The sequence below is a fragment of the Hoplias malabaricus genome, chromosome 12, assembly GCF_029633855.1.
Source record: "Hoplias malabaricus isolate fHopMal1 chromosome 12, fHopMal1.hap1, whole genome shotgun sequence".
Classification (NCBI taxonomy): domain Eukaryota; kingdom Metazoa; phylum Chordata; class Actinopteri; order Characiformes; family Erythrinidae; genus Hoplias; species Hoplias malabaricus.
The window spans coordinates 37,402,638-37,416,540 of record NC_089811.1 but is presented as its reverse complement, the minus strand read 5'-3'; the positions used below and the strand labels follow the sequence as shown (position 1 = coordinate 37,416,540).

General features: G+C 42.7%; 1 protein-coding gene across 1 annotated transcript; it reads right to left on the bottom strand.

The window, feature by feature from the left end:
- Positions 1 to 91: 91 nt before the first annotated feature.
- tmprss3a (transmembrane serine protease 3a) lies at positions 92 to 13,773 on the bottom strand. Its single transcript, XM_066685940.1, has 13 exons — positions 13,660 to 13,773; positions 12,762 to 13,017; positions 10,884 to 10,991; positions 10,346 to 10,459; positions 8,143 to 8,266; positions 7,527 to 7,655; positions 5,632 to 5,678; positions 4,726 to 4,891; positions 4,348 to 4,517; positions 3,504 to 3,599; positions 1,388 to 1,530; positions 729 to 881; positions 92 to 136 (listed from the first exon to the last, which is right to left on the bottom strand). Exons 1-13 carry the CDS (start codon positions 13,771 to 13,773, stop codon positions 92 to 94), a joined length of 1,665 nt encoding a protein of 554 aa, XP_066542037.1.
- Positions 13,774 to 13,903: the final 130 nt, after the last annotated feature.

Below are 13,903 nucleotides of genomic sequence, written 5' to 3'. Positions count from 1 at the left end.
ATGCAGAATGAAATGAATCTAGTGCCTCTGCAGAATCATAGTTTTAATGGCAAAATACAGCTTCCTGGTTTCACACTCAGAATCCATGCTCTCAGTTGTCTGTACTCACAGGAGAGGGCTTCAGTGCTTCTTCTTTCTGCACAATACAATATGTATTTTTAGTAACAATTACAACAAGCACAGAATGTTACTGTTATGTAATAAAATAAAGTTTTTGCCATTTCTATATATGGTTTTTTGAAATATTCATCTTCTATTAATAACCTCATCATCCTGCTTAGGGTTGTGATGGGTCCTGTGGTGCAGGAACACACCCTGGATGGGGCCCCAGCCCATCACAGGACACACTCACCCAGCCACACACACACACCTCGGGCCAGTTCTACACCAATCCACATTCCAACATGTGACTGAGGCCATCGCATTTTAATTTTCTTAATAATTATTCCTCTCCATTCCTGTAAGTGCGTGTATGGACCCAGAGCATTTAAAAATGGTTATTAAAGTACATCACAGTCTTACTATCACAGTAAGATATAAACAACAAATCAATATATGTTCTTCTACACCAGCAGAGGGCAGTGACACCTCAGTGTAATGCGCTGGTTGAATCTCATGTGGCTCCCCACCCTCTACACAGTGCACTGCTTAATTTAAGGAAGTATGGCTTCTATGTCCATAAAGTTGACAAAATCCATTTACCAGTTATTTCAGAATGTTTTACTGACCTCCATCTCCTGGTGGATCCAGGTGAGGACCTTTGTGATGCGAGTGTAAACTCCAGGTTTGTTTCTCTCTGCACAGCCCTGACCCCAGCTTGTGGCCCCCACCAACTTCCACACAGACGAGTCCTCACAGGCAAGTGGACCACCACTGTCCCCCTGCAGACAAACCCCTCAGTAAATAAATGTCCCTTCTGACAGATCTTTATGCTGTTTCACTTTTAAAATGTAGTTTTACTTTTAGCGAGAAAAACGAATTTACCTCACATTTCCTAAATTATTAGTCAGCCATTTTCTCATATATTATTCCTTCTCATTAGGAAACAGCTATTATACTGAAATCTAGTGGCCTGGATTTGTCAGACATGCAAACGTGGGGCACCTGCTGTTTGAGCATAAACTGGATTATTCAGAGACTACAGTACCGTTTTAATTTTCATTTTTTACAGAAGAATAGTCATTTTTATAACTTGCGGAAATGAGGTTTTCTACTTTTGGTCATAAAAATGACCTCATGCTCCTTTAAATTCTGTTTGATTTAGTTATTTTACAAACATTGCTTTAATAGTGCCACTATTTATGAAGTTTCCCCTTAAAATAGTGCTGTTTTGTTTCACAGGTGAACATTTTAAACAAGTAATGATCTGAGGATGTGCTGCTGTTACCTGACAGGAGTCGGTTCCTCCCTCCAGGTATCCAGCACAAATCATGCCCGGGGAGATGTAGCCCTGGTACACGTCTGGATGACTGCAGGCTTTAGCTGAAATCAGTGGGACACTCGCAGAGTGCAGGGACACACTCGCCTCACCTGCACACAACACACACAATACAGTTTCTGCTCTCACCAACTAAGGTAACACTGGAAAAGCGCACACATTTCATCCACTCCTGAAATGATGGTATTAATGGGGTATTTGTCCTCTCTCGCTGCATTAAAAGCTTTTTTGTCTGAGAAGGGTTTAGGGCACATATAGGAACACTGCTGTGAGCATTAAATATTATTCAGCCACAGTAAGATTAATGAGCTCAGTTACTGGTGTTAGACGATTACATTTGAATCACCAAAGCACAGGCAAATTATCCCAAGAGTAAGCCATGGTGCTCCAACACTCCAGAGAACACCGATTTAATATTGTCACAGACCAGTGCAGAGGGGCTCCTCTGTGAGGAGTGTGGTGTGTTCTCCCTGTGTCTGCGTGGGTTTCCTCCGGGTGACTGTCTGTGAGGAGTGTGGTGTGTTCTCCCTGTGTCTGCGTGGGTTTCCTCCGGGTGACTGTCTGTGAGGAGTGTGGTGTGTTCTCTCCGTGTATGCGTGGGTTTCCTCCGGGTGACTGTCTGTGAGGAGTGTGGTGTGTTCTCCCTGTGTCTGTGTGGGTTTCCTCCGGGTGACTGTCTGTGAGGAGTGTGGTGTGTTCTCCCTGTGTCCATGTGGGTTTCCTCCGGGTGACTGTGAGGAGTGTGGTGTGTTCTCCCTGTGTCTGCATGGGTTTCCTCCGGGTGACTGTCTGCGAGGAGTGTGGTGTGTTCTCTCCGTGTATGCGTGGGTTTCCTCCGGGTGACTGTCTGTGAGGAGTGTGGTGTGTTCTCCCTGTGTCTGCGTGGGTTTCCTCCGGGTGACTGTCTGTGAGGAGTGTGGTGTGTTCTCCGTGTCCATGTGGGTTTCCTCTGGGTGACTGTCTGTGAGGAGTGTGGTGTGTTCTCTCCGTGTATGCGTGGGTTTTCTCCGGGTGACTGTCTGTGAGGAGTGTGGTGTGTTCTCCCTGTGTCTGCGTGGGTTTCCTCCGGGTGACTGTCTGTGAGAAGTGTGGTGTGTTCTCTCCGTGTATGCGTGGGTTTTCTCCGGGTGACTGTCTGTGAGGAGTGTGGTGTGTTCTCCCTGTGTCTGCGTGGGTTTCCTCCGGGTGACTGTCTGTGAGAAGTGTGGTGTGTTCTCTCCGTGTATGCGTGGGTTTCCTCCGGGTGACTGTCTGTGAGGAGTGTGGTGTGTTCTCTCCGTGTATGCGTGGGTTTTCTCCGGGTGACTGTCTGTGAGGAGTGTGGTGTGTTCTCTCCGTGTATGCGTGGGTTTCCTCCGGGTGACTGTCTGTGAGGAGTGTGGTGTGTTCTCCCTGTGTCTGCGTGGGTTTCCTCCGGGTGACTGTCTGTGAGGAGTGTGGTGTGTTCTCTCTGTGTCTGCGTGGGTTTCCTCCGGGTGACTGTCTGTGAGGAGTGTGGTGTGTTCTCCGTGTCCATGTGGGTTTCCTCTGGGTGACTGTCTGTGAGGAGTGTGGTGTGTTCTCTCTGTGGTGTGTGTGTGTGTGTGTGTGTGTGTGTGTGTGTGTGTGTGTGTGTCGCCTTGTGAAGGACTGGCTCCCCCTCCATGGTGTGTTACCACCTTGCACCCAGTGATTTTGGGTAGACTCTGAACCCACCGCCGCCCTGAACTGGATAAGGGTTACAGACAGTGAATGAATGAATTGTGGATAATTATTTATGGATATGTAATTTTTTTCTGGATAAAGTTTATTTATCAAGATGTGATGGCACTACGTTTAAAAAAACTGGTTTTGTTTCTAGACCCAAACATAACTTTAAATTTAAAAAAGTGTTACTTCAGAAACAGCACTCTTTTAAATTACTTTTTGCTGAAAGTAACACTGATTTTATTAAGAAAACTAAAGGAATGAATGACTAATAACTATTTAAGCTCTGGGTATGTCTCTCTCTTCCTTCTGTTTTCTCAAACTGCCAACATTAGGCATGATATGAACTCGCAAAACAATTATTACCCCCCAGACTCACCCCCATCCTCAGTGGCTCCCCAACCTGAAATCCAGCACATTTTCCCATCCTCAAATTCCTCTTCGAAATTAGGCAGACAGATGGGTTCGACGTAGCCTGAAGAAGAGAGGAAAAGGAGGGGCCATTCATATAAAACCTTTAGGTAGCTTTAGAATAAATTTACAACCTATTTGTATGTAACCTACTCATAGTCTATTTTAAAAGGGTATAATAACTGTTCTACAGTCTTAGACCACATATTTGGTCACTAAAGATCCAAACAGTGTAAATGAGCCTTTAAAGGTGCAACAGGTGGTTTTAAAGGTGGTTTTAAAGGTGGTTTTAAAGTCATGTTTTGTTCCCTAAAGGTACATTACATTCACTTCTCTGGATGGAGAGGTGACTATTTAAATTTTAAGTTAAATGTGTAAAAAAAACAGTCCTTTAGATGAAATCAAAACAATTTTAAATCTACAATTATAATACAATAAGTTACAATTATGTTCCCTAAGTAAAGGTCCTGGAAATGTTTAATTGGGGGCATCACCACAGAGAGTTTTTCTGACTGTGTAGCAATGTAGCACACAAACTAACAATGGCTATTAACTAGCTCGGCACAGAATATTTAGTCTTCACTGAAGAATCTTTACAGGTTACAGGGTTCAGAGTGATTTTCTTCTTACTCCAAACTTAGTTAATTAGACAAAATATGATTAATTTCCAACAATGGCTTATTTAGTTGTAGTACCAGAGCTACATCGCTAGTGTAGCTAATACAGGGGCTCAATTCCAGAAGGGATAATGGGCTTATAACACAGTCAGCCATAAATATATTAACCCAAATTACAGAAGGCCTATCCATTACCATTGAAGGTGAGTGACTCCACAAGTTTAAGTAAAGCTATATCGTAATCCAGGGCTTTTGGCCGGTAGCGATCATGATAAAAAATCTTCTCCACAGAGAGGTATTTGGCCCCACTGACCGGCTGCTCGGTCAATCCCACGAGCACTGTCCACAGACGTGGGAATACAAAGCTGAGAACAGAAATAATACAATTATTTCTAAAATAAAAACTATTTAATCATGTGCCACTTTACGTTTGATTTATATACCAGGTTGCTTTACATATGCAGATAGATAGATATAATGAATTAATCAGAAAGATTTATGATTTACAACTTTTATGATTTAAAACTGATCTAAGTTGTGTGTGTGGGTCTCTATTTAGGAGTGTGTACTCACCCATAAACACAGTGTGCAGCAGTTAATATCCAGCGTGATTCTATAATAGATCCTCCACACAAGTGTTCACTCTGGAAGTGAAGGCTCACCTGCCAGGGAAACTGACCCTCACCAGACAAGTTACCTCCAACAATACGTACATTGAACTGACGCCTGGAGCCACACTCTAAACACACACACACACACACACACACACACACACACACAAACAAACATGTACATGCATGTATACACAATATTAGAGAGATAGATAATAATTTATAGTTGTAAAAGGGTCAGACATAGAAGATAGTGCTATATTTTATAGTCTGTTTACTGGCTATAGGGGAAAAAAGAGCAGAGAACAACACACACTGATTATGTTTGATTTCTTTCTCTGCTCCTGACACCTTTACTCCACTATACCTTTACACAGAAATTTCCTTTTTTTGTAACATTATGTCTGTAACTATATTTCAAACCATTTCAATTTTTTTACATATCCAATAAGAACATATTTTCAAAATTATAGCTAGCAATGCATAGGCTATTTATATTTGTCAGATCAAAATATTTTATCTCCATTTCTTTCAGTTTGGGATTGGAAATTTGCTGGTTTTATCCCTTCTACATGTCAAAAAAGGCAAGTGAAGTGATGGTACAGCCCTCCCTTAACATCCATGGCTGTAAGTCATCTAATTACCAATTCCTCCCTAGATGCATTGTCCCTACTTCACTAGTGTGTTTGCGTGTTCACTGCCACAGATGGATTAAATGCAGATGCACAATTCTTTATATTGCTGTGCAATGACAAAAAATGCATATTTTACACTTTAGAAATTCTAAATTGCAGGAATAATAGACCAGTATAAATAATATAAAATCCATCTGTGGTGAATTGAATATCAGAGAGGTTTTTTTTCTTACCCAAACACTTGAGAGTGATCACTTGTCCTGAACTGCATTCAGTTTTACTGGACAGAGAGAAAGTTGAAAATTAATTTACCAGTCATTATCACATGAATAGTTTAATAGTTAAGACACCCCTGTAGTGAAAATAAAGAACATGTCGGTGTGGTTTTGTGGTGGAAATAACATCTAAATATGTAAATATATCACTTTGATTAACAGGCATGGTTTAATATTTGAGGGCGGCACGGTGGCGCAGCAGGTAGTGTCGCAGTCACACAGCTCCAGGGGCCTGGAGGTTGTGGGTTCGATTCCCGCTCCGGGTGACTGTCTGTGAGGAGTTGGTGTGTTCTCCCCGTGTCCGCGTGGGTTTCCTCCGGGTGCTCCGGTTTCCTCCCACAGTCCAAAAACACACGTTGCAGGTGGATTGGCGACTCAAGTGTCCGTAGGTGTGAGTGTGTGAGTGAATGTGTGTGTGTGTGTTGCCCTGTGAAGGACTGGCGTCCCCTCCAGGGTGTATTCCCGCCTTGCGCCCAATGATTCCAGGTAGGCTCTGGACCCCCCGCGACCCTAAATTGGATAAGCGGTTACAGATAATGGATGGATGGATGGTTTAATATTTGAGATTAACTTTAACAAAGTCATGCTCATGTGTTGTTTTGAAGGAATGTGGGCATTAAACTTTGTAATCCACAGCACGCTGATATGTTCATGAAAAAAACAACAACAATAATAATTAAAAAAATCCTTGTGTGTTATGAGGGCTACACTGTTAATGCTTTAAGCTCCCAGCTTCAGAACAAAGAGCTGTCTGTGTGTGTGTGTGAGAGAGAGAGAGAGGGAGGGGCAAGAGAGAAAGAGGGAGTGTTGCATGTGATATATATATATATATATAATGTGTGTGTGTGTTTATATGTGTGTGTAATTGTAGTAATGGGTAGCAGTGAAGATAAGTTTACATAGAAAGTGCTGCAGCTTTAATTACATGGTGATGCAATGGCACAGGTCCAGAGATAGTAAAGCCATTCTAGCTCTTCATACAGTAAAAGAAACACACCAAATAGAGCACAGACCTTATTATAGTCTGAAGGTTGAAAATCAGCTCTGTTTACTTTCTACACTTGCATCAGCTACATATGTTATAGTACTGTAAAAGTATAACTAAATATATTTTATTTCTTTGTGTTTCCCCACAATTAGAACTAATCAGCTCCACTGACCATACAGAAGCGTTTTGCATTCAAGTGTGTGTTGCACTGGTATAATTGGTGCACACACACACTCTGTGCCACTTTTGGTCCACCTTGTAGATGTAGAGTCAGAGACAGTAGCTCATCTGTCGCTGCACAGTGTGTGTCGCTCGTCCTCTAGTCCTTCATCAGTGACACAGGACGCTGTCGGCTGGATGTTTTTGGTCGGTGGACTGTTCTCAGTCCAGACACTGAGGGGTTTAAAAACTCCAGCAGCACTGCTGTGTCTGATCCACTCTACACCAGCACAACACACACTAACACACCACCACCACGTCAGTGTCACTGCAGCGCTGAGAATGATCCACCACCACATCACACCTGCTCTGTGGGGGTCCTGAACGCTGAGGAACAGGGTGGGAGGACTAATCAAATATGCAGAGTAATAGATGAAGTACAGTCTCTACTCTGAGAACTAAAGTGCTTCTTTATGGTCAGTGGAGTTCTGTTCATGAACTGTCTCCAGTAACAAAATAAAGCAGTCTACAAACAGGAAAGAGAGCAAAGAGAGGAAAAGTTTTATTCCATTGATAAAGTGTTGCCAATGACAATCAACCAATCAACCACCCTGTCTTTGGATCATAACAGCGATAGCCAGTCCTGAGCCTCATCCTTAAAACATAAAACTACATAATGAGAGCACAAAGTACTACTGCAGCACACCTGAGACTAGAAGAGTTGTGTATCTTAATGGCGTGCAGTGGGCCAGGTTGATTTGTGCTGATGGACACCAGGTTATTCTGAAGGTCCTGTTCTATTTTGGAGAGTGAGAGTGATCCAGACCGCACATGGCTGAAAGGCAGGGAAAGAAAAACAACAATGTGTTAGAGGACACTTGTGGACATGTTGTTTCTATGGAGAAAGGCTGAAGAAAATAACAAATGAGATATCAGATCAGTGATAAAACAAGGTAATATTTCATATCTGGGGTTTTCATGCTGGGACAATGTACTCAGTCTTGAAAACACGTTGATTTCCCACTGATTCATGGGATTTTCAACACCAACAATCTCCAGACGTTTGTGGAAACCTCCTCTTTAAAAAGTTTTTATTTTATTAATAATTCTTACAAATGCCACTCCAGCTCATTCCAGCCTTGCTCAGAGGAGGAGGGCTGCCATTTCAGAAAACACAGTTCCACTGCTCCTCAGCCCTTTGGAGGTTGAGGAACTTTAAGTCCATCCAATTCACTAGGAATGTCCGTGTGTGTGAATCAGAAATTGAACAGGGATTAATAAATTATACTGTACTCCAATAACAGAACACTTCTTATCTTTACCTGGAGTATCCCAGCTGTTTACAGGCAGAGGAGCCCAGCGCAGGATCCCAGTCTTCTGAACACACTGTACTCCATACCCCCTCACTCAGCACCTGCAGCACTGAACTTTTCCCACTCACACGCACTACACACACAAACCAGAGATAAAGTCTGTCAGATTCAATACATAATGGTGCATCATCACTAACACCTGACAGAATATCATCACTGATAGAAGAAAATCTACTTGTGGTTGCTGTGGTACAGTGGTAACATCATTGGCTCCCATGTGAGAGACCTGGGTTTGATTCCAGGTCTGGGCAACCAGTCTGTGCAATACCAATAAGAGTCCTTGGGCAAGACTCCTAACACTGCGTTTGCCTACCTGTAATACCAGTAACCTTGTATGTCGCTCTGGATAAGAGCAACTGCTAAATGCCTTAAATGTACCTCAGATGTTTTTCCAAATTGTTTTAGGTATTTTCCACTGGTCCCTCCACTATTAGATACTCTGAAATTGTAAAAGGCTTTTTAAGATCATGCCAAAAAAAAAAAAAAAAATCAAAAGAATTTAAACTCCCAGGGAAACTGAAGCTCTGGTGCCTCCAGTTTGGGCTGTTACCCAGACTCTTGTGACCCCTGACCATGTATGAGGTCCCCCTAGCCCACGCCCAGCATATGGAAAGATCAGTGAGCTCTCAGGTGAAGAAATGACTTGATCTTCCAAGATGCCTTAGCAGTGTTGGACTGTACATCGACGGAGCCCTGCCTCTACCACTGGATGGCCTGGTCTAGGAGTTCAAATCACTGAATCCCTCAGATAGATAGATAGATAGATAGATAGATAGATAGATAGATAGATAGATAGATAGATAGATAGATATAGATAGATAGATAGATAGATAGATAGATAGATAGATAGATAGATACTTACTTACTTACTTACTTACTTACTTACTTTATTGATCCCCAGGGGAAATTCAAGACAACCCTCAACCCTGTGGTAAGTGATTTGGTGTCTACATTAAGAACAGAGAAGAAGTGGACACCAGCCACAGCTGTGCTACAGGTCAAAGCTGCTCTCCTCCACCGTGACATAGTGGGCCATGTCTAATAAGGCAGAGGAGTCTTTGGAGCAGTGACACCTCTCTGGTGGTAGAGGAGGTGCATCGACAGGAAGAAGCAGCCACATGGGCCAGAGCAGTAGCACAAGCCATACATGGCAGATGAATGAACTGGAAAGGTGTTGAGAAGAAGAAGCTGCTATGTAGTGAACTCTGGGGCATGGAATCCAAAAGGCTGAGCTTCATTGTACGATGCACTATCTTCTTCCATAAATCTGCAGCTGTGGCTCGGAAAGGACCCATCTTGTCCTCTGTGTACAGCTCCAGCATCACTTAAGCACATCTGGGTTGGCTGCAGGATGAGACCCACTCAAGGCAGATACACATGGAGACAAATCCAGGTCCTCAGGTGTCTACCTGATACACTTGAGTATAAAAGGGTATCCATCACACACCACCATTTGTTCAGAAGGGGAGAAGCAAAGAGCGAGTCCCTCAACACCTGACTTTAGCCCACTGAACGCAGCCAGGGACTGGCAGATGCAAGAGCACCGGCTCATTTTCCCTCCGGAGATCTCAATGACCTCTCTGCGACCAGACCTCGTCCTCTGGTCTAATTTCTCCAGATGTGCTTATGTCATCGAGCTGACAGTACCCTGGGAAGACACCATTGAGGAAGCTTATGAGCGACAGAAGCTTCGGTACTACAACTTAGCAATGGAAGCGGAGGACAAAGGATGGAAGATTAAGGTGTGCCCAGTGGAGGTGGGGTGCAGGGCTTTGTAGCCAGAACAACAGCAGATCTTCTCAGGGAGATTGGAATCAGTGGACAGGCTCAAAAGCGGGCAAGCAAAGAGCTCGTCAACATGGCAGAGAGGATCAGTAACTGTTCCTCTGGCTGTGGATGAAAAGGAATGGCATCATCTGCACTGCTAAGACAAACAGATAAACCATTAGAAACACCCCCAGGCTTGATCAACCTGCGGTGGGCCTGCCTTGTGATAAATGGCGAAACACCATGTGATGCTGAGGTACACAACTGTGTGGATGTGTCCCAGTGGCAAATCCTAGTAGCCATTGTGATTCATCCTTCATCAAATCTATGAACAGATGTGATGAGCACATCGGTATTAATCATTCTTGAATAATTAAGCCCTCACCACAGCTGAGTTCATCCTCTCCATGTTCACAGTCCACATGTCCGTCACATTGAGCAGAGCTGCTGATGCAGCGAGAGGAGCCACAGCGAAACTTCCCCATGCACCGCAGACCCACTGCAACAAGAAACAAAGTCACATTCACAACATTGGGTGTTTACTATAAGTAATTACACATGTAAAACCATGTACCATTTCTCTTGTGTATTTCTGGGAGCTTCTGCTCCCAGAAATCTGTCTATCTTCCTGTCAATCTGTCTATCTACCTTCCTGTATTCCAGTCTGTCTCGTTAGCTGTCCATCCATGCATTGAGCAGGAGTATTACATTAATTATCAGACACTATAGGAATCTGACACTACAGAGACTAACCAGACTCTGCCGCCAGAGTTCAGACATCTCCTGGTTTTGGAGGGAGGGCCCTCACACATTCTGTAATATAATCTCGGCTGTTAATAATTCACACGGTTTGGGGCCACTACATGCCACCTCATGGCTACCTCAGCTCCCAGCACATTACGGGCAGTGTGTCACCCCCTCACCTCCCAGTCCAATACCAAGCACAAGGATCAGCACCAGGAATACACATGCCCCAATCAACAGCTCCATTCTCCGAGCAACCAGTCTGCCCCGGAGTGTCTTCTCCTCCGCTGTGTCAGCTGAGGGTGGTGCAGAGCAGAGAAAAACACATTAATTACACATCATTACTTACCACTCTACAAACCTGTGGAATTTAAGAGGGTATCTGACAAAGACCCAAGCTGTAACAATATAAACAATAAGAACATTAGAGAATTAGCATGTAGCAGGCCCTAAAACCTTTATAAAATGTGTATATCATCCAATACCTACTACACTTTATGTTTTGAAGTTTATAGACAACCCTAATAATAATAATAAAATTAATGTAATGTAAAGTTATTCGTTGTGTAAATACAGGCATCAGCTGTGTACATTCAATTTGTATATCCTCAAGAGAAAAGAACAAAATGAAATGTGACACACTGGTGCAGCTGCACATGAGCTAAAGTTCAGCTTGCTCAGTGCCAAGTGTCGGCTCCAGGGGAACGAATCCCCTCAGCATTGACTTTTGAGCAGGGAACTATAGCAGTACGAGTGAATAAACGAATGCCTGCATGGCTGAATGCCACCACAGTTTTTAAGTCCCAATATCTTGCCTAAAGGCTGCAGCAAAAGGTGATCAATCTAGAGACAAAAAAGTGTTTATTTTCAGAAGGAATGCTAGATTAATGTGTATACAAGAAATACTGTGCATAGTATGTTTTAATAGATTTTTAAAAATTGTGTTGACTGTGATGTGTTTCCTGATAGAAACAGCCTTAACTCATAATGACAGTTTACTGCAAACAATAATTAACTTAAATTCTTTACTATGTGATAAGAGCTTATTAAAGCTAGGCTCTAGAATACTCCATTTTCTTGTACAAAGTAAATGTGCTGCTGCTCCTCTGTTTTGAACCTAGATACATATCTTATGATTATCACTAACTCTGATTTAAAAAGGTTCAATACACTGCAAAATATATATTTAGACAAGTCAAATTTGCATAAATGTACTTTACACACCTAAAACCTCTTATTTTACCTACTTGTTTTATCACACTGTTACAATAATTCAGATTTATTTTATGTTTCTATCTTTAACCACACGTCTGCTGCTCACCTGCATCTTGAAAACCCTGTCTGACAAGTTGATAAGATTGGTTACGTAGATTTATTACATAAGAAACCGTGACTGTCTGAACTTTCCCCTTTGTCTCAGTCAGTGGAACACTGCAGTTTCAAAGCAGAAATACTCAGACATGGTGATGTCTCAATGCTTCAGCACAATATCACCATCCTCCAGAGTTAAGTTTACACTGTGCACTATATCTTCACTCCAACTATGTGCATCATTACATTTACTACACTAAGTGCAATATGTTTTTCTACAGAAGTGAAGTTATTATGTATTTTGTACGAGGTGTGTATTGTTTATATCTCCCCCTTATCTCTATACTTATGTCTTGTCTGTACTATATGTGATTACGTCTATGTTTTTGCCTTATATTTGTTTACATTTGTTCATTGGAGCTTGGAGGAACACAGCCTCGTTCAGCTGCGCGCTCCTGTTGTAGTCTGAATGACAATAAATGTTCACTTTGACTTTGGTGCTCATTATTTTATTATTATACGTCTTCTAACGTATGAATCGTACCAGACCGACATGTTAACAAGGTAAACAAGCTGAGGGTGTCTTTAAAATGAATTGTATCTGCCCATAGCGGTAAATAATGTCACATAATGTATTTTAAACAAGTAAAACATCTAGAATAGATAAAGTTACTTAAGGTGGTTTGTATGGTTTTTCTTTGACATTCAGTTTGTTTAAATAAGTAACACACTCTGTGGACACATACCTGACAGAAAAGGCTGGACTTTAGTGACTGGCATTGCTGGACAGGGTTGTGCTTGGTTGATGTTTGGCGTCTCAGACTGACCCTCTGGGTTACCTGTGCTCTCAGAGGCCGGTGGTGTGGGGTTGTTTGGAGCTGCCAGGCTGCCATTATGGTTATCATGGGCTCTGACACTGAGATCTGAATGTGTGTGAAAGTCCTCGTCTCCGACAGAAACCACCTCGATACTAGCAGTACTTGCCTGTTCTGTCTCTAAGGCCTGTGGAGGGAAGTGTCATTCGCATTAAAGAGTCGGATGACCTTGGCTTTACAATGTGATTACTGCTGAGTGTGGCCAGTTTATCACATTCTCCTATTTATGCCCCAGTGGCAACATTTTACATTGACCTTAATGCAGATGTTGGACCATTTCTAACACAGCATTGACACTGAAATTGTATTTTTGTTGTTGTTGTTGTTGTACTCATATAAGTGTATTTGATTAGTTTTTACACAAATCAGGGTCAGTACTTATTTTGGAGGAGTCCATCTGCAAAAGATAACTAGCCAATTGTAGCTTTGAGCTCAGAATCTGACCACTTATGAAATCATTGCTTTGCTTGTAGATGATGGGATGTATTTTTATATAACAACAAATCAGTTCTCCCTGTGTCTGCGTGGGTTTCCTCCGGGTGACTGTCTGTGAGGAGACTCAAAAGTGTCCATAGGTGTGAGTGAATGTGTGAGTGTGTGTCGCCCTGCGAAGGACTGGCGCCCCCTCCAGAGTGTATTCCCGCCTTGCGCCAACAATTCCAGATAGGCTCTGGACCCACCGTGACCCTGAACTGGATAAGCGTTACGAATGAATGAATGAACAACCCACTTTATGAATGAGAATGTCCACAGCTGACCACACACTCACTTGTATACATATTGCTTCAATCTCTCCACTTCCTGGAGCCTCCGTATTTCCATTCTGAATCTCATGTCCAGCAGCTGCACCCACTGCAGTCTCCTCCATCTCTGGGTTTGTCATGAACACCCTCAGCCAGTCATTATGTCTGTGTGTAATTAAAGAAATCACAAGTACAAAGTCAGTGAGGGGAGGCAAATTTGCTGATGTGTGAAGCTGTACTTGTTGAATGAATGAGTGTCAATGTGAGTAT